Source organism: Elephas maximus, chromosome 8, assembly GCF_024166365.1.
Source record: "Elephas maximus indicus isolate mEleMax1 chromosome 8, mEleMax1 primary haplotype, whole genome shotgun sequence".
Taxonomy (NCBI): domain Eukaryota; kingdom Metazoa; phylum Chordata; class Mammalia; order Proboscidea; family Elephantidae; genus Elephas; species Elephas maximus.
Window position 1 is genome coordinate 122,453,128 of NC_064826.1, and position 26,191 is coordinate 122,479,318.

General features: G+C 55.3%; 1 protein-coding gene across 2 annotated transcripts in view; it reads right to left on the reverse strand.

The window, feature by feature from the left end:
- Positions 1–26,191, reverse strand: part of LDB3 (LIM domain binding 3) — a 67,728-nt gene that overhangs the window by 37,944 nt on the left and 3,593 nt on the right. The window contains exons 3-9 of one of the 2 annotated variants that reach the window (XM_049894350.1): positions 20,132–20,283; positions 19,502–19,577; positions 14,174–14,196; positions 12,891–13,094; positions 8,078–8,247; positions 7,514–7,550; positions 1,300–2,032 (exon numbers count right to left, since the gene is read on the reverse strand). In XM_049894350.1, the coding sequence (XP_049750307.1) occupies positions 1,936–2,032; positions 7,514–7,550; positions 8,078–8,247; positions 12,891–13,094; positions 14,174–14,196; positions 19,502–19,577; positions 20,132–20,283 (759 nt within the window). In that variant the 3' untranslated portion in view covers positions 1,300–1,935. Of the gene's footprint in view, positions 1–1,299; positions 2,033–7,513; positions 7,551–8,077; positions 8,248–12,890; positions 13,095–14,173; positions 14,197–19,501; positions 19,578–20,131; positions 20,284–26,191 lie in introns of those variants that run through there. The other variant, XM_049894349.1, reaches the window with a different exon arrangement.

Sequence of the window (26,191 nt, forward strand, 5' to 3'; positions counted from 1 at the left end):
TTCCAGGTGGATTGCTAAGGTCTCCGGAGGCAGCAAGAAAGCCTATTCCCAGGCAGTGGGATGGGCAGCCAGGCTCTAGCCCAGGCCAGTCACAGGGGCTGGGAGGGGAGTCCATAAAGGCTGGGCATTAGCGGCTGCCTTTATTAGCTAAGTGCCATTTGGTCTGATGTTCTCAGCCTGCGATTCCACACAATTCAGGACCAGGCTGACGTCAGACAGGCGGGTGGGACGCGGGGTAAACTCTCCTAGCCCCACAGTAAGTGAGCCTGCCCCACTTGCCTATTAGGTGAAATGTTTTTCAGCCACTGCTGCCCTGGCTGTTGTTGTTAGCTGCCATTGAGTCAGCCCTTGACTCACGGAGACCCCATGCACAATGAAACAAAACAATGCCCAGTCCTGTGCCATTCCCATCATCAGCTGTGGACTGGACTGCTGTGATCCATGGTTTTTCACTGGCTGATCTTCGTTGGATTGCCAGGCCTTTTTTCCTAGTCTGTCTTAGTCTGGAAGCTCCACTGAAATCATAGCAACACGCACGTCTCCAGCTGACAGAATTCTACCACTGAACCGCCAATGCCCCTTCTGCTCTGTTAGGTGCTGTCAAGTCGGTTCCAACTCACATCAACCTTATGTGGAACAGAACAAAACATCGCCCGGTCCTGCAGCGTCCTCACAATCATTTTTATGTTTGGCTCATGCTTGGTAAGGTAGAGGGTCAGTGAAAAAGAGGAAGACCTTCAACCAGATGGATTGACACAATGGCTGCTCTGACTAACCCTTCCTAAATGCTCAAGACTAGGACAAAGAAGTCAGAGCAAGACCTCAGCTGCAGGCCTCCCCCACAAACCTCCCACCGCTATCTAAACAAGACCCCACCAGGCCTGTCTTCCATCTCCTCTCCCCAGGGCTGGGCCCTAAGCCCATCAAGGTCCCAGAAGTGCAGCTGTGAACTGCTCAGAAATCTAAGTACATGTCTGCACCCCTTCCCCTGCTGCCTGGACCCAGGGCTGACCACAAACACAGCCTTTCTGGGCAAGGGGCTTGTGACATGGTAGGGGAGGAACCCAGGCTCGGCCTGCTTATTGCTGCTGGGTGTGCGCATCCTCCATGGACACACTGCCCCCTGGGTGCCTAAGGTTGCCCAGCAGACTCCGACCCCACCATCCTCTCTCTCTGAGCTCCCCAACCCCATGGGCACTGTCCCCCCTTCTCACGTGCTGCCCTCACAGCCCCTCTTGGATGGTACGCACACAGGCACAGCATGACTGGGCATGGTTTGGTTCATTTCAAATCCTCTTTATTTCACAACAAGCATGCTGATATGTACAGGAGAGAAAGCCATGGAGCCAAGCACACATGTTACAGAGAAGAGAACGCACACGCCAATCTCGTCACAGCCAGGAGGCCCTAGCAAGGGGGCTCTGCCCCCTCTACCCTGGGACTTCCACTTCCTCTGCCAACAGCCCTTTCCAGCTGCCCTGAGCTCCAGAGAGACCAGTGTATTGGCCCCTCCCAGTACCCTGATCTACAGGACTCGGTCCAGAATGGCAGTAGACCAGGCTGCTTCTCCCGGAGCTGAGGTAGATGGGAAATCGACCAGTGCCATGTTCCGTTTCCCTTGGCCCTGGGGTGTTGTCAGTGAACCCTGTCATGTCCTCTCTCATCTACTGGCTAAGGCTCTGTGCAGCTGAGCGGAGGCTCAGGCTCTGGGGGTTGCTGAGGCTAGGGCAGGTGGGTGGGGAGGGGGGTGCAGTGCCATGGAGGCTGGGCCATCTGCTCGGGCAGGTGGGGTGCAGAACCGCTGTGGTGACTATCAACAGGTGCCCCCAGCACATACATTCTCAAGCATCACCGCAGGGCTCACATGCCAGGTCTGTGTGGGGGCAGGGAGAGAAGGGGACCCGCCCGAGAGGTGTGGGGATCCTGGTCGGCCTTTTAGCTTTTAACGTTAAGGATTTGGGCTGAGAGGCCGTGGTGCCAGTTGCGCAATTTGGCAAAACGTGGGCTGTTACGTTCCGTTTCAAACCTTTCCCTGTGGCACAGAGAGAGAGACAGAGACAGAGACAGAGACAGAGAGAGACAGACAGAGAGGAAGAAAGAAAGGGGTTAGGGGCGGTGTCTGCCACGGCCCTGCTGACAGCTGGGCAGAGGCATGAAGGCTGACTCAGAGAGGGCTTGCCACCCATGGGGGGCTTTCTAGGTGATCAGGCCTGAGTTGGGACAGGACCAAAATGGGAAGGACCGGGATCTAGGGACTGAAGCCTTAGATTGGACTGAGTGGGGCTTGCTGGGCAAAGACAGGGCTCTGTGTTCTCCCTGGCCTGTATGTTTAGGGCTGGGCAGGGCTGCTTTGGCCGTGGGCTCTCGGGGCTGAACCAAATGGGCACGTGGGCCTAGCGCGGTCTCTGTCCTCTAGCTGGGCACCAAGAAGGATGAATACCTGTCCCTGTGACGAGATCTGGTGAACAGACCTGCTGCCTCCCTGGGCTTCCCCAGCCTCTGCTGAGCCTTCACTGTCCCAGAAACACTGGCTGCCCCAGCCTGCCCACTCTGAGTGCTGGCCAGTGCATGCATCCTCCCAAGGCCTCAGCCCCAGACACAGAGGGGCAGGGCAGCCACATTGCTTGCCAGCAGGGCCTCTGGGGCTCAACCCTTGGCCTGCTGAGCCTGAGGACACAGACAAAGCAGGTGAGAAGCAGCCAGAAATGCAGACATGAAGAGAGATGCCAGCGCATCGATGTCAAAATCCTGGGACCTCCAGGCTTGCTGGGAGGGACTCTGACAGCCTTCAGACCAGAGGGTGCAAAGTGGTGGCCGATGGCCCACATCCAGCCCAGGGACTTTTTTTGTTTAGTCTATGCAGTGTATAAGACACAGTTAAAAACCAAAGTGCTCTATCCATGGCAGGGAATGCCACTTGGTCATAAAAAGGAATGAATGAACTACTGACACACTCAACAACCTGGATGAATCCCTAGGGAATTCTGCTGACTGAAAAAGGTCAACCACGCTAGGTATCTTACTATATGATTCCATTTATACAACATTCTTGCAATGACAAAATTATAGGAAGAGAGAACAGATTAGTAGCTTTCAGGAGTGGGGCAGGGAGGGAGGGTTGTGGGTATAAAAGGGCAACTGTTTGAGGGACGCTTGTGGTGAAAGAAATGTTCTGTTCCTTGACTGTATCAATGTCAACATCCCAGTTGTGACATTTGACTGTTTTTTTGCAAGATGATACCACTGGAGTAAAGTGGGCAAAGGGTATGGGGGTCTCTCTGTATTATTTCCCACAATTGCATGTGAATATACAATTATCTCAAAATAAAAAGTTTAGCTAAAAAAATTAATTTCCAGAATACAGTAAGTTAGGAAGATCAGGTTTAATCCACTGCCATAGAATCAATTCCGACTCATAGCGACCCTACAGGGCAGAGTAGAACTGCCCCATAGTGTTTCCAAGGCTGTAAATCTTTAAAGAAGCAGGCTGCCATATCTTTTTCCTGCGGAGCACATGGTGGGTTCAAACTGCTGACCTTTCGCTTAACCACTGTCAGCAGGGCTCCTTAGATCAGCTTTAGATCTTTAGAAATCAGAGGATACGACAGTGTTGGTTGTACGTTTCTGCACGGTAACAGTCACTGGTTTTCAGGAGGCCAGATGCACTGCTGATTGCCTGTGCCCCCTCCCACATCTACATTGCCTTACAGACTTCTGTTCTATACCCTAAGCTCTGTATATGGCGACCCTGTGTAAGATTCTGCTTGATGAAAGGGGCCCACTGCTAATGTATTTGCAAAGCACGGCTCTAGTCCGATATTCCCCCGTAGTAGGAGAGGAAACTGAGGCTCAGAGTCAGCACGTGGATGGTCTGAAGCCATGCAGAAGGTCAGTGGCCAAGCTATGATCTAAGTACTGGGTGTCTTCTTCCCTTGCCACATTCCTGCCTCTCTGAGGGCAGGGAAAAGGGGTAAAAGCAGAATGAAGAGACACCCCATGGCAGGGAGTGCTCAACCCCTCTAACAGCACCACCAGCAGAAACGGCCATGACCACCCCATGGCGACCACTGAGAACACAGAAGGTAGAAATCTGACACTGTCAGCTAGAGTGTCAATCACTGTTTCTACCATGGTATGCGGCGGGGCCACAGAGTCTGCTATCAGTGTTCACTGAACAGGGTCAGGGAACATTCATGGGTAATCAGCAAGCCCAGGGAGCCCACTCTGCTTGGCACTGTTTAGAAATTCACAGCTAACCCAAGGAAGGAGCAGGAGAAGAATGAACAAAAAGAAAGGGAGAGGGACGGTGGGAAGAGAAAGGAGAACGGGCAAGAGAAAAAGGAGGAGAAACACCAGGTTGCCCATGAGGGCTGCTCAGAGGATGAGACACCCTGGGGGTTCCAACCACTCCAGTTGGATTTGAAACTTGTTAGGGTGGCAGAATACCACCCGTCTGTCAGTTTGTCCTGCTGTAGTGGTTTGTGTGTTGCTGGAAGCTACACCACTAGTATTTCAGATACAGTAGGGTCACCCACGGTGGATAGGTTTCAGAGTAGCATTCAGACTAAGACTGGGAAGCAAGGCCTGGTGATCTACTTCCAAAATATAACCAACAAAAACCCTACAGACCACGACATAACACTGCCTGATATAGCACTGGAAGATGAGCTCCCTGGGTTGGAAACCAAAAACCAAACCCGTTGCTGTCGAGTGGATTCCGACTCATAGTGACCATATAGGACAGAGCAGAGCTGCCCCATAGGGTTTCCAAGAAGCGGCTGGTGCATTTGAACTGAGGACCTTTTTGGTTACCAGCCAAACTCTTAACAACTGTGCCACCAGGGCTCCCCCTAGGTTGGAAGGCACTCAAAATATACAGTGGCCCCAACGATGGTCTTGGGCATACCAATGATTGTGAGGATGGTGCTGGGCTGGGCCGTGTTTCCTTCTGTTGTACATGGGGTGCCATGAAGCAGTGTCAACTCCACAGCAACCAACGATAACAAAAACAAATGGTGGCAGAACTCCAGGGTGTATAATCCACTAAATGGAGGTAAGTTTTGTACTGATCACTGCCCGTTGCATTCTCATGAGGGTCTTGTTAAAGGGAGGGACCTGTGCTTCACCAGCAACGTGAGGGTCTGCCACGTGAGCTTGGAGGTTGGAGCTAGGGTGGAGCCGAGTTCCTGCGCACGCAGAGGGAAGAGGACACTGGAATGCCCAGGGCACCTGTGGGAGGGAGGAGGGAGGAGGGAGGAGGGAGGAGGGAGGAGGGAGGAGGCGGTGAGCTCTGGTGCTCCATCGGAAGGGGGAGGCCGAACAAAGAACCCCTGCCAGCTGCACAATGGAGAAGGCAGTGGCAGGGCTTTCACTGTGGGGTGTGTGATGAAACCCTCACCTTCAACTGCTCTATGAAATCTCCAGAAAAATCAACACTGTAGAGCCTACAAATATTCCAGGGGAAACATAAAAGACAAATGTTCACTGTAGCTTCTACCAGGATGGCTAAGGTAAAAAAAAGACAGAAAACAACAAATGCTGGTGAGGATGCAGAGAAACTGGAACCCTTATCTCTTGCTGGTGGGAATGCAAAATGGTACAGCTGCTGTGAAAGTGTGGCGATTCCTCAAACAGTTAAACACAGAACTACCTCATGACCCAGCAATTCCACTCCTAGGAACATATCCAAGAGACTCAAAAACAGGGACACGGACAGACACATGAACACCAAGTTTCATTGCAGCACTACCCACCAAACGAGAAATGAAGTCCTTCTAACATGCTACAACACGGATGAACCTCCAAAAACACCCTACCACGAAAGAGATCACATATCTCACTTATAACTTATATGAAATATCTAGACTCCAATGTTTTATTAGTGGTTACCAGGCGCATGAAGGAATGAAAAACGAAGAGCCATTGTTAAGGAAGTAAATGAGTTTCTGTCTAGGGCGATGCGAAATTTGGCAACAATTATTGGTGAGTGTTGGACATGATTAAAGTAACTGATATCGCTAAATTGGACGCGTGAAGAGTGATGAGTTGGTAAACACTGTGTCACATGCATCATCACAGCAACAACAGCCCACTGTAACCCACCTTCACTGGCGCCCTTCCCCCGTACAGCCTGCCTGGCTGATGAGGTGCATGCTGAGGGGTGCAGATGGGGGGAGAGGAACTTCAAAGAACCGGAAGCAGTGCAGAAGGGAGGCAGGGGCCAGAAAGGCTGGCTTCTGTGTCTGATGGAAGGGGCCTGGGGGGATTTTGTATTTGCTCTGGTGTGTGTGACATAAAGCCTGCCCTCAACGAATCTTGGTTAGGTCTGCACTGCTCCCTGCAGCTTCTGCGTGGGTGGTTCAACGCAGGGCATGGACACACATGACACAGCACGGAGGGCAGCGGGCCCCAGGAGGAGAGGGGTGGGCATCTCGGTCACACTTAAAATAGCCAGATAGTAACTTCTGAGCTAAATGAAACACCACTGCCTTTAGACTCTGTGTAGACACACTGCAGGCACCGAAGGGTTAAGGAAAGTCACCGGAACAGCACTCCATCATCAGCAGGACCAGGAGCACTACGCTTTAGGCTTGGGTGTCTCAGCCCAGAAGCGGAAGGAACTTGCAGTAGCAAAATATAGGTTCAAAACAAAAACCGCATCAGCTCCAGGTGACCTGAGTCCTATTCTCCATGCAGTCCAGTGGCCACTGCACTCTGGTTAACAAGTGCTGAAAGCCTGGCCCAGGTGGGTAAGGGCCTCTGAGGCCCAGCCCCTGGCACAAAGCCAGCCACGGGACACACTGGCCCAAGGCAAACTCTCCCTGGAAGAGCACACAGAAGACACAATCACACCGAACCCCATGCCTTGCCATGGAAGGGCCCGGCAGGTTCCAGGGCAGTGTCCTGCTGCCTGCCCAGGGTCACAGGTACCCAACATGCCACAGGTGGTGGGGGAGTGGGTATGACTCAGACCTGCCACTGCAAGGAGCCCATGCACCTGAGACACCTAGCCCTGTGTAAGCCCCTCCTCGTGCCCAGGGCTTGTTCTTCCTTGCGGCAGCTGCTCTGCTGTAAGCAATTGATGGAGCTTGACATGTGAGCCCAGAAGTCAGGCACTCTTGCCACGCACGGCCCCCACATGCCTGGTGCCCAGCATTCATACTCACAGGCGGCCAGCCTGGTGCCCTCACAGGGACAGGTAACCTCATTCTCAACAGCCCAGCGGAGGCCAAAGCAGCCCTGTCCCCTGCCCAGGGATGGAGCCATGGATGGAGCCAGGGAAGCCCAGAGTCCTCACTCCTGTGGCTTGGGGACTGGGGGGATAGAGACTCAGCTGCAGGCTCCCACCTCAACGACCCGGAACGGCTGCCCCAAGCCAGCATCTGGGAGCTAGCAGTTTCCAAATGAAAGAACTTGAGAGGTTCCTTCCATGGGTCATGTGACCAGGGGACTGCCTGGTGAGGGAATGGGGTTAAGAGGGGCAAGACCTCAGAGCCTGAGTCCAGGCACCTACCTTGACCTTCTCAGAGCTTCTTCGTCCGGGTCTCGCACTGTGGAGAGAAAGGAATTGAGTCAGGGGGAGTGATAAGGAGTGTAAGAAAGAAAAGTCCCTGGAGCTCTGTGGGCACTGAATCCCCAGGGCACAGTTAACGTTGCGTCTCCCTGAAAGGTGGAAGGGAAGGAAGGGCCCCAGGTGCTGGGTGGGAGGCCAGGGGGAGAAAGGAGACATCAGAGTAACTCGGCAGTGGGGAAGCAGCAGTCCGAGGCATGGCCTGGGAAGTCCTCTCATCTCAGCCCAGAGTGCTCACTGCACTTGGAAGCAGCTTGGGAAGACTGCTCGCCCATGATGGAAGCCACCGAGGAGAGTAGAAGGTGATGTCATTGGACAGCTAACCCCTGGGGCCACCAAGGGGGCCCAGAGGAGCACTGCAGGCTGCTAACCATTCATCAAGGCCATCAGTATCTTTAGGGGCTGGAGGCTTGGCTCCTGGCTTCCGGAGACCACGGAGTAGGGTCCAGGTGCCCTCAGGGCCCTCGGCACCTCCTATTCCACTTTTACCCCAAGGCCCTCACTTACTGTACTCTGTTCCTGTCATCTGGGCCAGGATGCGGAAGGAACGAGACTGCAGGTTAGAGGAGCGGCGGGCCCACTCATCGGCCTCCTCTTCTGGCTTGTTCTGGTTCTTAATCACAGCCTGGTACACAGGCGAGGCACTGTCCACAGCCAGGTCTTTAACAGGAAGACTCCTGCAGTACAGAAAGAGGCCATCAAAGGGGGCTAGGCTGGAATCATCTCCCTACCTCCCCCCACCCCCGTGTCTGTGGTCTCTTCCCAGGAGGCCCTTTCCCTCTGCTGAGAACCTATCTATGATGGCTTGCCTGGGTCCTCGGTGCTCTAGGTGGTCACGATCAGGCAGTGAGTCCTCTCCCTCGAGGTTCAGGAGGCCGAGAGCCCTCCTGTCCCCCCCACCCCAAGCTAACTCCTTTCAGGCCTGTGCCCCCCCCCGTGGGAGGGGTACTGGATCCTCTTTAAGGAAGAAGGCAGAGATGGTCCTCTGAAGTCATTTCAACCTTCCTGAGCAGACTGTGTATCTGGGGCTGGGTGGGGACAGGGGGACTCAGAGGCCTCCTCAGGCTGGAAGCCCGGGCTTCCTCACACCTTTGGATCTAACTAAACAGGGAGCACCAATGCTGTGACCACCATGGAGGGGGGCCGGGGGCTCCAGCTCAGCCAAGAACAGGCAGGCTCAGCAGGGAGGCGGTGTGAGAAACAAGGCAGTAGGGCCCATTCCGGCCCTAGCACTGCCAGCCTGGACAGCGACGGTTCCTGACCTGGGAATGTTGGGAGTGGAACTGCAGGGAGGGTCACCAGTGCTCTGCCCAGGGCAACACAGTCTTTTAATGGAGACCTGGAGACTTTGCCTTCAACTTTCAGGGTCTGGCACATAGCAGCTGCTCAGAAGCTCTCAGTTGAATGAATAAATCCTACATCAGAGTTGGAAGGGACCCCAGAGCCCCTTGGGTCCAGTGCCTCCCAGCCCAGCTGGACTGCAGGGTAGCAAATGATCAAAATTTTGCAAGTGTCCACTCAACTGGCTGGGAGGGCCAGGGATCCAGGCTGCCAGTCCCCCATCCCCCAGAGGTCAGGGTAGGCTGAGGCAAAGTTCACAGCAGCAACAGCTGCCTCCCCAGTGGTCCAACCCTTTCTTCTCACAGGTGCTGAAAGTGAGGTCCAGAGAGGCCAGCTGACTAGCTTCAGGTTACAGCTGTAGGGGCCCCATTATGCTAGAACCCAGGCTTCCCGACCCCCAGCCCAGTGTCCTTTCCACCAGGCCTTTCTTAGTCATGAGGACTCAGGAAGGCCATTCCTGGCTACCAGGGTCTTACACAAACCTGGAGACATGGCCCAGCCCAAACGCTCGCCCTGCCAAGTACCCCTGCCTGCCTCTATACTCTGCTAAGGGCTAGTTGGCCAGGAGAAGGAACTTTCCAGTACCCATGTCCTCCACCCTCTCTCCAAGCAGCTGGACAGAAGAATTGACCTAGTCTCCCATGGAACTAGGTTCTCAGGATTGGTCCCCTGTGCCTGGCTTAGGGTGGGCCATGAGAGTAGAGGTAGAGAAAGATGACAGTTGGGTTGAATTGCCCCTACTTCCCTGAAGGCTCTGCCCTGGCCCAGAGATCTACAGGTACCAGCAGCCTGGGGTTGGGCACAAGCAGAGGAGACCAGCAGATCCTGCTAGGGTCCAGCCAGGGAGGGGCCCAGGGAGCAAAGAAGAGCATGGGATTTCTCTGGGGAAGCCATTTCTGGCACAGGGAGCAGTCTCAAGGGTTCCTAAAGCAAAGGCTGAATCTGCTGAAGTCCTTGGCTGAGAAGGGCAATACAACAGGAAGGCACGCTAGGACACCAGGTCCTGATTCCTGGCCCGCGACAAGTTGAGGGAGGGAGGAAGTGTGGATTGTGCCATGGGAGAGGGAAGGTGAGGTTCCTAGTTCAGGCCCTGCCCTTGAGCCTGACTACACAGAGCTTTGAGGTCAGCAGATGGAATACGTTTGCTGCCATTTTCTTGGAACGTGCCCTTGAAGAGCTCCGCTTCTCGTTCCTGAACTTCAAGGGCAAGAAGGCAGCTCGGAGAGAGCCCTGGGGACTCCACATGGTTGGCTTTGCTTCCCGCCACGCTGGGCAGAGGCCAGGAGCTCCTGCTGCTGCTGTGACAGAGACTGCAGTCAGATGAAGGAACTGCTATGCTCAGAAAGGACATTTAGAGAGAAGGTGACACAGGCCCTGTGTCCTGTGACCCTGGGTTAGAGGCCTCTCTCTGGAGCCGTTTCCCGTCTGCTCTCCATGCCACAGTGAACACTCTGTAGTCGCCACGACAACAAGGTCCCCTCTGCACACTGCCCTCAAATCTGACTCATCTTTCACCTCCCATGGGTGGTCCTGACAGGCGCTGGCTTCCACAGATTCATCTCCCAGGAAGATTCTGGGGAATAGCCTCCAAGTGGCCCCCTTGCCACCCTCTGTCCCTGAAGAAGGGTCCAGGGCAGATTCTGACATCCAGGTCTATGCCTTCTCATCGCAGATAGGAAAGGTGGTAGGGGAGCCTCCGCAAAGCATGGCAAGGAGAACACACGATACAACCCCAGCTTTGGCGGGGGGGGGGCAGTGTGAGTGTCATTACTGTGATTTCTGTGGCTGTAGAAACGTTATTTGGGGACAACCCCAAAAGATAAGTCCTTGCCTGTACAGGCTGTGAGGTCGATGCGAGGAAGAACATGGACAGAGCCACTGACCACTGGTCTGCATACATATCCCACCAACCCCACATGCCATATCGCAACCAGACAGACGATGGGACAGACACCATGGGGTCTACTTACACCAGCGGCGATGCCCTGCCAAGCAGAGGAAAACCCAGCAATGGGTGCATGTCCATCATGGGAGGGCAGAGGGGCGGAGCGCACACAAGAGAGCAGGGTGAGTATCAGACATGAGTTATAGGAACGAGGGCGGATAAAGGAGGAAGAGAGAGAGACAAAAAGAAACCGGTCAGTGAGGAAGGAACTGAGGACATTAACAGAAATGGAAGCAGCACTTCTTACCCGCCATCACGGCACCACGTGGCTGAGTTAAAAAGAACAGGAAAGGATGTTGCTTTCCAGGCACAGGAGGGGAGGGGAGGAGAGGGGAGGAGGGAGGGGGAGGGGGGGGAGGGGGGATGGGAAAGGCTCCCTGGAAGCCTGGATTAGAACAGTGGTGCTCTGTGTTCCAAAAGTCGGTGGTGCCAAGTGATAGCAGTCTTTTCCCAAGGGGTGCAGAAAAAATACAGTTAGCGAAGAGCACTTCTGCCCTTACTTTCCACTTAACTTCCCTCAGGTGACCGTTACTACTTTGGAGAGCACACCAAGGACACACGTGACGGACAAATGTTAATAGGAAATCCCGTTAGCTCTTGGGCTTAGCTAGGCAGCCTTGGTTTTCTGGGTACACATGAGCTAAAGATTGCGTCTTTAAACTCGCATGGCCATGTTTTCGGCTTTGAGATGATGGAACTAAATAAATCAACATCTGGAGTTCTGCAAATAGCTGGAGCCCTGATCCAGGTTCGAGACCCACAGCTGTAAGGTCGCTATGAGTCCGAATGGGCTCAACAGCAACAGTTTTTTTTTCTGCTCCAGGGCAAGCGATCACTGCTCTCTGGTGGCCGAAATGAAGTACTGCTGATTCCGACGCCTAGCGACCCTATAGGACAGAGCAGAACTGCCCCATACGGTTTCAAGACGAGGCTACTGGATTCAAACTGCTGACACTTTGGTTAGCAGCCAGGCTCTTAACTACTGTGCTGCCAAGGCTCCTCCAGCTCTCTAGGGCCAGGCGAGCCTTGGAAGTCCGCAACAAGGCTCCATCCTCTGGCCTCTCTGGAGCCTGACCCCTATAATGTACATCAAGGCCACAGGGACTGGGTTCTGGAAAGGCCAAGAACTAGACGAGGTCTCTGGGACTTTTAACCCCTCCCTTCCTCTTACAATATCCATTTTACCTAACTTCAGGGGAAAAAAATGCACAAACATCATTTTAAGACTTTTTGCCTTGAGCTGTTGGGAATACTGACCTGCCCAAAGAAATAATCAGCCTGTTCTGAAAGTCAACAATGGTATTCCCAACTAGAAAAATGGGACTCTGTGCGTATGTGTGTGTGTTTGACAGAGACAGAATAAGAGACAGAAAGAGATACAGAGAGACAGAAAGACACACACATAAGTCCCCGTTAAGGTTTGCATTATCAGCAGTTTCATCTACAATTTTCAGCCAACTCTCTCCCTACTCAACTCTTAAGTTTCATTAGCTGATGGGCACATCCCAGGAACCAAAGATGTCCTAAATCCTGCCTGAGGGCGGGCTTCCCTAGGGCAAACAGGAGGAGAGAGGTGCCCAGTCCTGCGTGCATCCCAAGCTCTGCAATGGGGTTGACTGCCATCAACACCCCTTGAATGATTGGTCTGGAGGTCCCTTTCCAAATAAGAAACTCAATTAGGTATTTGAATAAGACTCTCATCGCTGTAAGAACGCAGCAATTTACCCCCAAAGAAAAGCTTAGCTATGAGAAGGCGGTCCCTTGTTAACAGGATTCTAGAAGTTCCCTTCTAAACCAACCCCCTCATGGAGCCTTCTCCAAGAAGATTTCTCCAACCTTCTCCTAAAGCTGATCTTGCAGTAGACTCTGAAGAGAGAACCACCATGTTCTGAGCACCGTAAGGCCCGCCGCACGGGAAAGAAAGCTGGCCGGATGCCTAAAGATCTGGTGGCACGCAGTGGCCTCCGCTGGCGATGTGGCCCCGCTGTGCTGGTGGAAGGCGGTGACCCATGGTGCAGGAGGGGAGGCGCTTACCCACTGAAGTCACTGCCCTGGGCCTGGGCCTGCCCAGCAATGGCGTCCATGATGGCGTCCTGAGAGTACATGCTGATGGGTGTGTTGTACTGCGCGTGGATAATGGTCGCTTTGCCTCCCAGTCCCTTCACCTCTATGGGCTTGTGGGTCGACAGGGCGGAGTCCTTCAGTGCACTGGGGTTGAAGCGTTCCTGGTAGTCGGCGCTGGGGGGGAGGGGTGTGTGAGGAGCAGGATGGGAGGGAAGTGGGGAGGAGGAGGAAGGAGAAAATGGCCCCGGGGGTGGGGGTGGGGGTTACAGAGAAGGTCTGGGTAAGGATTGCTGTTGGTGGCTGTGAGGGATCTCCCAAAGCCGAGGCCCTAACTCCCAAGTGGGCTCCCCAAGTCCCTCTGACTGTGGGCCAGGCTGGTGTGCCAGGCTGGTGTGGTCAGGAAAAATCCTCGACCGCCGCCCAAAGCCCTTGGAAGGTATTTCTTGCCCATCTCTCCAAGGCGCCCTGCAGACTCAGGCTCAGCCTGAGCTACCGCCGAGGGGCAGGAGGGGGCGCCAGGCATCGAGCGATCTCTCGCCACACACAGCCGGGAAGCAGAAAGGGCTGGGGAAGTAAGGGGACCGGGTGGAGGTGGGGTGGGGGTGGGGGAGGCGACAGGAGCTGGCTACGCGCGGGAGGCAGCTGGAAACCCAAGCTGAGTCTAGAGCACCCCAAAGGCCAGAAGCAGCCCCACGGGGCAGCCCCACAGGGATTCTGAGCGCAGGCTCCTCCACGAAGGGAGTGGGGTTCGTGGCACCGGCCACCGCCTGGGCGGCCCGGCCTCTGCTCCTCAGCCGCTTCCGGGAGCGTGCCTTCTTCCGTCGGGCAGGGCTCAGGCTCCAGTATAGCTGGCTGTGTGGTCCAGGGAAAGGTGTGGCTGCCAGCGGCGACCCCCACAAGACCAGGGGCAGCCTCTTCGGAGGGTCCTGCCCAGGCAGATATATCCTCCAGGTGCACCCAGAACATGGTTTCATCATGGCGCTCCACCCACTACCCACAAAGCCAGCCTGCAGTCTTAAGCAGATGCAGCACGACGTTGGGAACTAAAGGGCTGGTCCATCGGAGGGAGCCCGCCGCCCTCCCCAAATGCCTCCACTCCAGACGGGCAGCTTCCCCCACATGCAGGCTCATCAGGGACACTCTGCACCCCATGGACACATGCCAACACAGGCTCACGCTGTCCACACCAAATATACAAAGGCGCATGCTCGGATAAGCCGGCGGGCGCACACACATGCTTTCTTGATACTAACTTGGCTGGAGAGTTGACTACCACCTGTGGGAGAGAGAAAGCGCGAAGAAGATGGAGCAATCAGAGTGAGAAACTGCCCAGGGTGGGACTGTTGGGTCGTGCTCAGATTGACCCTGGTGGAGGCAGAGCCAGCTGGAACTGGCTCTGGATGAGGGAGGGTGCAGCCATTGGAGCCAGGCCATGGCCTGGGGACCCTCAGTTTGGGTTAGAGATGCTGACCACAGCAGCATGTCCCCCTCAGGGGTCTCCAACAGCCTCAGCTTTTCAGGGGACAGGTTGTTCTTGTCCGTCTTCATTGGCACTCATTGCTACACATGGGAAGCTCCACCCCCTCCCGCCCCCAACCTGGCTGCTGATCCCAGAGAGGAAGCTGGGATGCACATAGGATCAACTGTGGTTTCTAAGTGAAGGGCCAAAGTCCGGGGGCTCTGGACTTACCCTGTTTAGTAGGGGGCAGCTCTGGTGGCTCTGTTCACCTTAGCGGGAGTTGTGTGTGGCGCTTACCCACAGCTCCAGGACCTGCCCTCTCACTGTGGAGGGGCAGTGAGGCAGGGCTGCAGGAGTAGGGGAGGCTAGAGGAGAGGTCCAGCCTTGCTGCAGGAAAGCACCCCACAGAGGCAGCCCAGCTTAGAGGTGATGAGAAAGACTGGGGTCCCCTACACCACGCCGTTATCCAAGAGTGAGCATCCTGCGAGTGCATTTTGCCCCGTCTGGACCCCAAGGCAGAGGGAGTGTGGAAGGTGGCAGCTGTGCCCCCAAACTCTGCCACCTCCCCAGATCTGCCCACCATCTCTCAGCCAGGATCCTGGGGAGCCAGGACAATGCCAGGAGGTCACCAGCCCCAGACAGCCTTGCAGTGGCCCTGCTGAGCCCTAGGCCTGCCACTGTCTCAGAGCTGATAAATTTCCGTCTGTCCTCCCAGGCTCAAAATAGCTGCTGGTGGAGCTATATTAGGAAGGGGCTAGGCAGGCACAGAGCTTCCATTCTGACTCCATTTTTGGCCAGTGCTGACAGCTGCAGTCAGCTCTTGCCCTGACAAGCCCAGTGCTTCCTGCAGAGGGCAGTGTTGGCCCCAGGGGCTGCCTCTGCCTTTCCCTGGGCAGCCAACTCTTTCTAACCAGGCATGCAGATGGGCATTGATTTCTGCCCCCTACTCAGCTTCAGTCCAAGGACCTAGAGGCTAGGATGGTTGCAGTAGTCACAGCTCAGGGAGGACAGGGAGGAGCCAGCGCTAAGGTCTTAGGGAGGATAAGCCAAAGATGCAAGACCTGCCCTTGTACCAAGTGGCACAAGGGACACTGTCCTCTACTGCCAGCCCCAGAAAGAATGGGAGAGAAGGAGGTAACAGGAATGCTCAGGCCTGGCTGCCCTTCCACCCCATCTGTTCTTCTCCACTCCTCCCCTGAGGATGCAAGCCTTGAGTGGGATCATATTACACGCTGCCCAGAGGAAAATGTAGGGGAAGGCGCTTCCCTTTGGAGCCAGACAGAACAGAGTTCAAATCCTGTCACTGCCTCTTTCAAGGGCTGTGACTCTGGGCAAGTCCCACCCCCACCCCCATCTCAGCCTCAGTTTTCTCATTCCTAAAATTGAGATGACAGTGCCCAGCCTGACAGTGCAGACAAGATGGGATCCAGAGGGTAAAGCCCTCAGCCTGGGGTAGTGTGCAGCAGACGGATGCGGCCATTAGCATTTGCTGACCCTGTCACCTTCAACCCCGACAGTGCATATCACTTAGCTAAGGAGGTGACCTCAGCCAGCAGAGGCTATGCTGGGGTAGCCTGGATCAGAGACTATGACTCTTCCTGCCATCATGGCTCCAAGACAGGGGCCGCATTCAGCAGCCACCGGCTTTCACTCACGGCGGAGCACCCCATCCTCATTCCCCAGCACGCCTTCCCTGGGAGGGGACTCTTGGACTCTGCTGCTCTGAGTGTCAAGTAATAATTTACACACTTATTTTGGGAAACCTCATGGCTAACAGAAGAGCATCTCGGAGTCACGGGGCTTCCCCATGCAGGTTGGTAGGTCCTTGTCTTAATACAGGGTGGAGTCAGGCAGACCCAGGTGCCCAAGGTGTGACCTTGGGACAAATTACCCAAGTTCTCTGAGCCTCTATTTCCAAGCTGTTAAGTGGGGGAAATAATGCCTGTCTCTGAATTTGCGGAGAGTTGTGTGAGATAAAGCTTGTGAACTGCTTAGCTGGCCCCCAGCCCAGGGTGAAGGCTCAGTGAGCGGAGACATTACGATTACTGCAGGTGGGCCTCACAGGGGTCCCAATCTACCCAGCAAGACCTCCTTTCCCAGGGCCATTGTCAGAGAGGAAGAGGAAGGGCTTCCAGCCCATCAAAGGAGGCCATTTCTGTTCTGCCACCCCCTGAGTTTACTGGCGAAAACCCTTTACAGCCTGGGGAAGGCAGTGGGGGTGGAAGGTAATAAGGCTGTGCCACCTTGGGTCCAGGAAGTCAGAAGCCCAGATGCTCAGGCCATGTCATGTCAGAGACCAGCTTCACCCAGGATCCCACAAAGAGCCAGGAGAACTGGGGGAGCTGGGGTCTGGGGCAGGTGCCTTCTTTAGCCATGGTAGGGGGAAGGGTGTGGGCTTGGGCCAGGCTGACCCAGGTTCCAATCCTGGCAGTGATGATGCCAGGTAGGTGGCAGACACAGAGCTCGGTGTTTTACCTGTACTGTCTCATTGACTCACCAGATCCTTACACTAACCTGTGACATTGACAAAGCGGTTCTGCCAGTTGTACAGACAAGTAACCTGAACCCCTAACCACCAGACTGCAGTGCCTTAACTCTGCCTGTTCTGCCTCTGGAAAACAGAGATCATTATATGATGGCCCAGGCTACGATGGAGTTTAAAACAACAAGCGTGAAGGTCTTGGAGATGTGCCTGGTGTGACTTCCCTCAGCCCAGGTGCAACTCCCAACTCCATGTTCTTTTAATTCCTGTGCTTACAGGGTCCCCAGCTAGATGGCAGGGTGGGGTGGAATGGGCTGCTTTTCTCCTCCACAGCCCCTTTCTCCTCGGGAATCTGCTGCTTTGCTGCCCCACCCTGGCCAGGATCAGTCCTGCAACCTGCTCTCCTCTCCTAACTCTCCATATCTAGCTCAGGTGCTCCTCCTCCAGGCAGCCTTCCCAGACCACTCCCAGCTGTACAGAACCCACACTGTTACCTCTCTAGATCTTCCCCGCTTCTGTCTCAGGCCTTCCAGAGGGCAAGGACCAGCATGTGTCCTTCCCCATAGCTCCTGGGGACAGCAGTCCTATCCTGAGGGGTGGCCTGGTCTGTCAGTTTTGAGAGTCAGAGTCTCCTGCATTCAAATTCTGGCTCAGCCACTTAATAGCTAGACAGCTGGACCACCACTTAACCTTCTCTGAGCCTCAGTTTTCTCATCTGCAAAATCTTGCATGTTACCCTGAGAGTGGCTGAGTAAAGCAATGATGAGTCTGCTCACAGCACATGCCAAGAAGGGACCATGGCTTTTGTTGCTCTCAGCCTGCACTGCCTCATGGGCTTGGGGGCAGCTGGATGAGGCAGGCCTCCGCGGAGCACCAAGGACTCAGGTTGCCATGAGCACTGTGGAGAGCTGCACACCCGTTACCTACCCTCCTGGGAGTCCAGCACCTGAGGCCTTCCCTCGGAGGCTCAGCTGATACATCTGAGCCATCTCTCTCAGGGTCTCTGCCGAGTACAGGCCAATGGGGTTGTTATACTGCCTTGGCTGTCTCGAGCCCTGTGGGACTTTCGGGCCCTCTGGGCTGCCCCGTGGAGGGGAGGGGTCAGAGGCCCCCGTGTGGGAGAAGATGGAGGTCTGGGAGAAGGAGGAGCTCAGGTTCTGTCTGAGCTCCATCGTGCCCAAGGTGCCTGGGCTGGCCCGCGCCTCGGGGCTGGGACTGGGCACCGCCAGACTGCCGTTGGTGTCCAGAGCAGGGTCCTGGCACAGGGCAGCACCATGCAGGGGAGAGAGAAGACAGTGTTAGAAATGTGGATACCTGAAATAGAGGTGTTAGTGTGAGCACCCAGCGGCCATACCCCTGCAGCCTGGAGCGCCTGCTCAGAGCTGAGAGGGGCCAGACAGGCACCTGGAAGAGCAGGGCTTTGTAGAGAGGAGCGAGGGCAGCACCAGCTTCTGGGCCCCCAGGCTGGTATCCACCTGGGCAAAAAGCAAAGCCCTGCATAGAAAACCAAGCCAAGCCTGCCTGTGGGGCCGGAAGAAGGTAGGTGTGAGGCTCAGGGGGTGGTGGGGTGTCACCTCCATCCTACGTCTGCTCATCCCCCTCTGAGATGCCCTCACATAGCCAATAAGGGGCCCCGAGATTTGGCTCCCCTCCCTTGGAAAACCTAGGCATCCTGGGCCCCCGGGCTGACTGGGAGCAGGTGGGGTAGAGGGGAAGCTAAGGAAGTAGTTGGGCTGGCATTTGGTTCCCTTGGTCCACCTCTGCAATGTCTGCCAAGCAGCCTTCTGCCCAGTCCCCCAAAATGTTACCTACCCTGAACCCCAAGTCAATCTCTCCTTCCCTCCATGAAGTCTTTCTGCCCAGGCTGCGGGCCATGCATTTCTTTTCCCCTCTCTCTACTTAGCCATGGCCCAATCCTACCCTACTCAGAGACCAGGTCACTCTGAGGTCACACAGGTGGGGGCCGTGGGGGGACCTCCCAAGCAGGGATGGGCTGCTTGGCCAGAGCGGGGTGGGTAGTGAGGTCTAGCAGACAGGGCTCTGCCTCTTTGGTCACTGTCAGCACTGCCATATGGATGTGCACTGGACGTGTCCTTGCTGGGGCCAGGGAAAGAAGCATGGAGGGGCAGGTGGGGAAATGGAAACCAGAGGGAGAGATGGTGTGCTGGAGGAGAAATCCCTCAGGCCAGCAGGCTCCTACATGCCTGGGATCCCCCCTGGGGTGGCTGGCCCCAGCTGAGCCTCTAGCTTTCCACACCCTTCATGCTGCTCCTGCCCAGCCCCCTCAGGCAGTTGGGGATCAGAGCCTCCTGAGCACTTGTCCCCTGTTGCTGGGAGGATGACTCTCTACTGAGAACACTGCTGCCCATGCTGGCTTCCTGTCAGCCTGTCATGACTCCTGAGGGTGATGGTAGGAGCCAGGCAGGCACCCCCCACTCAGTGTTTTCCTGGGGGGAAGGGGCTTGAACACCCTGTCCTCGAGGGCCTGCCTCACCTCCCATGATCAGCCATGGCAGGGGCAGGAGGCAGTCAGGGCAGATGCTGCTTCCTCACCCCAGTTGGACCAGCAAGGGGCTGGGCCAGGCAGGCCAGGAGCATGGCTGAGAGTAGGCCCGCTGCCCGCTGACAGTCAGCACCTACCTTCTGGTGGGGAATCACCGGCAGAGGGGACTGGACCTGGGGCGCAGCCGTGGAGATGGGAATGGGGCGCTTCGACCTGAAGAAGCCAGAAATGGGACCAAGTGAGGACAGTGGTTCTTGGGGCCAGGAGCTCCCCTACCTGGGCAGGGCTGGTGAGGGGAGCAAGTGAGACTGGGCAACAAAGTCAGAGGGCCTAGGTCTATGTTCACTCCCATGGCCAGGGTCCTTCCTGGAAGGCACTGGGCCTGGCCGTGATGGAGATGGCAATGCCCTGGAGTCTCTGGGTCTGCACCCATGGGCTGCTGCTACCTTCTTGGGAGGTTGCCTGGGAATAGCAGGAGGCAGAATATGAGCTTTGGAGCCAGAAAATCTGGCTTCCAGGCCCCCACTGACCCCTCACCATGGGTGCAGCCCCTGGCTAATCCTGAGTCTCACTAAGTGAGGCAGTAATGGCACTGACAGAGCAGGCTTGGTCCTTCCTCTGGTACAGAGGCGGCACTTACCTCCTCACACAGCCTTTAGCACAGGGCTGGCCCATGTGGTTGTTACTGGACAGTCCCTCCCTTGGCCCTGATGCTCTGATCCCCAAGCTCTCCCAACCCTTGCCTGCTTCAGAGAGCTGCCACCTACTTCTGCAGGGTGAGGCTCAGATTGTAGCTGGCAGACTTGATCTTGTTCTGGGCCTCCAGGTGGGTCATTGTGTCTGTGTTGACGCCGTCAATGGCCATCACAAGGTCTCCTTGGCTGAGCTGGGACTGGGCTGCCTTGCTGCCCGGAGTGATCTAAGAGGGCAGGAGAAAGGGCGTGAGCTTATGTAAGGAGGCATCAACCAGTCCTCAGGTAAGAGTAGAGGCCCGTTCTTTGTCTTTTCTTCACTGTGGCCAGTAGTGGCTGCTCCCAGCGATGTCCTCTTCCTGAAACACAGTGGCCCCACATTTCCCAGCACTTGTATCTAGTGGCTAGCTCTGACCTGTGGAATGTGGTGAAAGCTGTGCACACCACTTCTAGATCTGCCCCTAGTGCTGGGCCTACAATGCTCCACACTTTCTGCTTGGCAGCTGACTGGATGCAGAGAACCCAGAGGAGGATGGTGGAAACACCAAGAGGAAGGGACCTGGATCCTGGAGTCGTTGCTCGAAGGAGAGGTGACTTAAGGAGCAACCACACTGCACCTTGCATGGGTGAGAAATAAACTTTTCTGATGCTAAGCCATTGAGACTTGGGGGCTGTTTGTTACGTCAGCCTACTCTAGCGCCTTCTCCCAGCACACTGTGGAGCTCCAGTAGGGAGGGAAGACATGGGAGGGAAGACTAATCACCGCCCCTGTGATGCTTCTGGGTCAGCAGGCAGGAGAAATGCACCTACACATTTACTGTGTTGTAGTGCGGGTGCTTAGTGCTACCATTGAAGGTGGCCAGAGTGTTGGGGAACACTTAGTCCTACCTAGGGAGAACAGGGGGCTCCACAGACCAGGGCAAGGTTGGCTGGGAAATGTGGCAGGGCTTGGTGCTCGGTGGTCACTTCATACTTCCAGAAGAGGGAGTGCACGTTGGGGACCAGTTTCCAAATCCTGCATTCCTATGACGTCACAGGGTCTGGTGGCCCTGCCCCCTGTGACCTGCCCCCTGGATTTTCTGCCCCAGGAATGCCCAGGGAATGTCAGGAATGCCCCAAGAATGTTACTTAGGATGCCACAGTGGCTCAGACTCTAGTCCCAGTGACATCATGCACAATGCGAATTCTGCACACCCAGCCCTCAGTAATATCAGCCTCATACCGTGGTGACCTACCCACAGTGATACATTGATATCACAGGACATGCAAAATTCTGGAGGGCCTAGTGACATCATCTAAAATGATTTGCTGGAATGTGATGGAGCACCACCCCTAAAGATAGCTCATGGGCCGCCTTGGGGACTCTGCCCCCAGCCCTGGTGGTATCATGTGGAACGCCATGGGGACTTGGCCCCCCCACCACCATGGTATCATGTGGAATGCCATGGAGGCGCTGTCCCTGCTGACATCATAGAGAATTAACTTATGACCTGACCCCATGGCATCATGTGGAGGCCCTCCATGACATTATGTGGAATGCCATGGAAGTCCTGTCCCAGGATGACATCATATAGAATAGCTTTATGACCTGACATGATATCATGTGGAATACCATAGAGGTCCTGTTGCCAATGATATCACAGGAAAGAAGAGCCTCTGGGAGCCCCCCCAGCTGTGACTGGAGGGTGTCCCTTGGCTTTTCCTCTTCCACATGCCCACCAGTCAGTTCTCCTGGCTTCTCTGGAGCACATCCCAGTCACCTTCCTGGCTACACCCGAGACAAGGCTGGCTCCTAGGACTGGCAGAAGCCAGATTCTGGCTAAGGTCTGGGACCATCCTAGAAGGAGCCTAGCCAGAGAGGACCTAAGGACCATCCCATGCTTCACGTGCGAAGTCTGGGATGGCCTCTGGCCAGGCTTTGGGCTTGCAGACACACGGCTGGAAGCCTCCTGGAAGGCCCCTTCACAGGGAACTCCCATCCTTGGTGACTCTGGGCCCAGGCCAAAGCAGGTCGCCCTGTAGTACCCAGTTCCCAGTCCATCCCAGATCTACTCTAGAGGGTAGCCCAGGGATTGAATGGCTTCTGCTTAACCGCACAACTGGTCACAGAAACACTGTCCTACACCATACTAGTAATAACAGCAAGACAGTAGAGCCCTTGCCAATTACCACTGACCAGCCATTTCAGCCCTAGGGACTATGGCAGTGTTTAAGACACTGACCACGTGTGCTCAGAGCCCCACCCCCCCAACCCTGAATCTGCTGAGAGAGGGCAAGGACAATAGGGAAATATCAAGGTTGCCAGGAAGCTGTATCATCTGGTTTCCAAAGTTCAGCCTGCTTCCCAGGCTCACATAGGGACATACTAGAACTACCTGGGACTTTTCAAAATACACACAGCGCTTAGCCACAAGTTCATTGCCATAGAGAGCCTCTACTAATGACAGAAGCATGTTTTCTTCCAGTGTAGGGATTGAGCACAGAGTAAAAACCCCAAACAATATACTTTTCTAGACGGACAGGGGCCTCCTGAGGGCATCTTGAGCTGCCTAGCCAGCCTATCCTGCAGAAAATTGCCTTTCCCTATACCTTCTGGCTTCACATTCAGGACTATGTTATGCCCAACATTTTATTATAAACATTTTCAAACTGAGAAAAGCTGGAAGAATTTTGCAGTGAACACCCAAATCCCTACCACGGTGGTTCTACTATGCCATTTTACCGAGCTTGCTTTATCCCACACCTGTCCCTCTATCCTTCCATCCATCCATCCATCTTATTTTTGCAGCATTTCAAAGACGGTTGTAGACACCAGTTTGTTTGCATTCAAAGTGAAATTTGCAATGCCTCTATTGTCCTGCTGGACTGCCTGGAGCTCTGCAGAGCAGGGCTCTCAAACTATCAAGGCTCCCCCACAACAAGGCTTCACCTAGATGCATCCATCCATAGAGCAGGGGCCATTTATCTATACAGCAGGGAACTTCTGTGTGTGTGTAGGGGAGGGTGGCTGCAGACCCCAGACAGAGGGGCTGGGCCTATGGCCTGCAGAGGTGATGTCCTCCAGGCAGGACAGAGGTTGTGTCAGAAGATCATGGATGATGCTGTAAGCAAGGACACCGGAATGACCTCCAAGGGAGGCTGGGGCCAGATCCACTGATGCAAGTGCAGGGCACCTGAAGTGTCCTTCGTTGGAGCTGCCTTGGGGATATCTCCCCCGTAGGCTTGGGCAGGTTAATGTCTACCCTTCCTGTTGGATGTCCAGCTCTTTCCCCTGCCAGGCCCTGCCTTCTGCCCCTTATCCTCAGGTGTGGGCTGTGGTGATTCTTCCTCCTAGGGGAGAGCTCAGCCTCCCCTGGGCCTGGTCAGCAGCCAAGCACCCCAGAGGGGAACCTCCACACCAGCTCCTGGCATGCTGTCCCTGCACCTGCCCCTGCCCATCAGGGCTCAGCTGGTCCAGGCCTTTGGCTGCCCTGGGCAAGGCCCAAGATCCCTCAGTGGGGGCGGGGATGCTGGTATCCTCTTTCAGGGATGGCCTCTTCTAGCTTTGTCCATGTCTTCTTAGAGCAGGAGGCGGGGGCCCCAAAGAGACTGCTCAGCACTCGGGGCAAGGATTGTTAGGGCCCCTCCTCCTGCAGCAAGACCAGCCTGCCTGGATCCCAGGGCTCATGAAAGGGTAGGTGCCGGCATGACTGATCCAAGCATCTCGTCTGACTGTATATCCCCCTCTTCTTCCTTACCTTGATCCAGAAAAGACCCAAGGTAGCTAAATCCTTGGAGGCTTTTTAAAAATTTTTTATTTCTATCTCCTTTGAGCACATTTAGAAACTCTTTCCTATGAAAGCTGTCTTCCCATTTCACTCTTCAGTCTTCTTCAGCCAGCAGCCCCTACTCATCGGGGAACCCGCCCTGGGCAGAACCGAGAGACCCCTGATGTCTCATCTTCCCAGAACAGGCCAGCCTCCCGGCCTGAAGGAGTGCCCCTGCCTTACTGGGCTGTGGTCTCAGGGCATCCCAGATGGGGGCATAGGAGTGGCTGGGTGCCCGGGAGCAACTGTGGCTAAAGCCACCTGCTGGTGCCTGGGAGGGAGGCGGCCAATAGCTAGAGCCTGGGTTTTGGTATGAACTTGATGTGGGGGGGTCTAGTTTCTGCCTCCACACCCCTTAGTGTAAAAAGAAAGACAATGCCTTTCTTTCGGATTATTGTGAGAATTATGTTAGTAGATAGGGATAATGTAAGGAGAGTGCAGGGCTGAGAAAATTGAAATTCTAAACCAAAGAGGACCTTAGTGCAAATGCTGACCCTGGCCTCTTCCCAGGAAGCACCAGAGGGGCTGAAGCTGTCAGCTCACATCCCCTGGTGCTGGCAGAGGGTGGGGTTCCAAGGGGCCTGAGCATCATGGAGGAGGGGAGAAAAGCTCTGTCCAGGGTCTCAGGGAAACAAGGTGCCCACCAGGTCTCCAGGTCCACCGTACTATCGGCTCCTATTTCCCCACTTCCCACAGCAGGGAGGGCAGCTGGACTTTGCAGACAGCTCTGGACATCACCCCTATCATCACTCTGGGGTCTTTGGGCCAGTGCACCAGGGCAGAAGGTATTTCTTCCCCTCTATATCTGCCCGTGTACAGGTATGGGACGAAGGGGAGGGCAGGTAATGGGTGCTTATAAAGGTGTGACTTCCAGAATCTTCCTCCTAACCCTCTAGACTGGCCATCCCAGGTACTTCCGCAGGAGCGTTAAGTGGAAATGCATTTTAACATGGAATGATTAAATTACCGCCCTGCTGTGCTTGCTCCCTTCCCATCTGGCCTCCCCTGGGACCTTGCTCCATCCCTCACTCTCTCATTCCAACCTCCTGTCTCCTTGTGGCCCCACCCCCCAACCCCATCCTGGCAGATAAACAAGCCACAGTTTCTTCTATCCTAAAAGCCTTTCCTGTCTTTACTGCTCCACCGAGCTTTTCTGTGTTTCTCTCCCTTTCTTCACACTCAGACTTCTCCAAGAAGTGACCAGCAGGTCCTGTCTCCCGTGTCCCCATCCCTCTCATGCTCAGCTGCCTGGCTTCCATCTCTCGATTTTACACATTCCAATGACTTCCCTGTGCCTAACGCTGGGGTCCCTGCCCACCCCTCTAGATGGCCACACCCTTCTGGAAGTTTTCTCCATCTCTGAGTCTCTGCTGCCTCACCTCCCAGCCACTGTCTCTCTCCTCCTCCTATCCATAGTTCCATCTTCATCCTGGACGCCCTGGACCTCTCTTGTGGGCATGTCACACTCAATGATGCCCAGAAAGCTCTGGTACAACGCACGCCTCCAAGGATGATTCCCAGGAGAGGTGGGGCCTGCCTAGCTCCAGAGGGGCAGAGAAGCTGTGTTTGTGAATAGGAGGGCCCGGAATGGGGGACCTTTGCAATCACGGGAGTCCCGGATGAGAGGGAACCACATAGAATCGGGAGGACTCTTCCAGGCTGGAGGGCACTCCCGGCCCACCTTCAGGACCCAGCCAGGGTCCTTCTGCCCCCTCCAGAACCCTCACCAGGTCAGGCTGCCCCCAGCTCTGCCCTAGGGCCCAGTCAGCTGAATTTCTGCTCCCTCCAGAGCCCTCACCAGGTCAGGCTGCCCCCAGCTCTCCCCTAGGGGCCTGTCAGCTGAATTTCTGCCCCCTCCAGAGCCGTTGCCAGGCCAGGGTCAGCTCTGAGCCCCAGGAAGGGGAGTGTGGGAGGAGAGGGCTGGGCTGGGGATTCTCTCAGTATGTGTTCCAGTTAGGGAAGCCAGGCCCTGCAGGAGCCCTCAGAGGCTGGCCTGACCTTCAGCACAGCTATAAACAGCATGGCCTGTCAGCACTGCTAGGCGCTGCCCAAAAAACAGCACACTATGCTCTAGCGGCCTCAAAATTCCAGGAATTGCTGGCAGAGCTACCCCAGAGTAACCTCCATCTATTCCCCTACCCCTCTGTGGGGAGCCCCTGTCCTCAGCATCTCCACTGTGGCTGGGAAAATCTGATAAACACGAAACGGTAGAGGGACCGAGGCCTCTGGGCTTGTGCCCCAGGTGGGCCTATGAGGCCACTGGGGTGAGGCCCTAAGAGGTGGGAGCCATCAAGCAGAGAGGCAGACCTTTGAACTTGCTGGGCCCAAC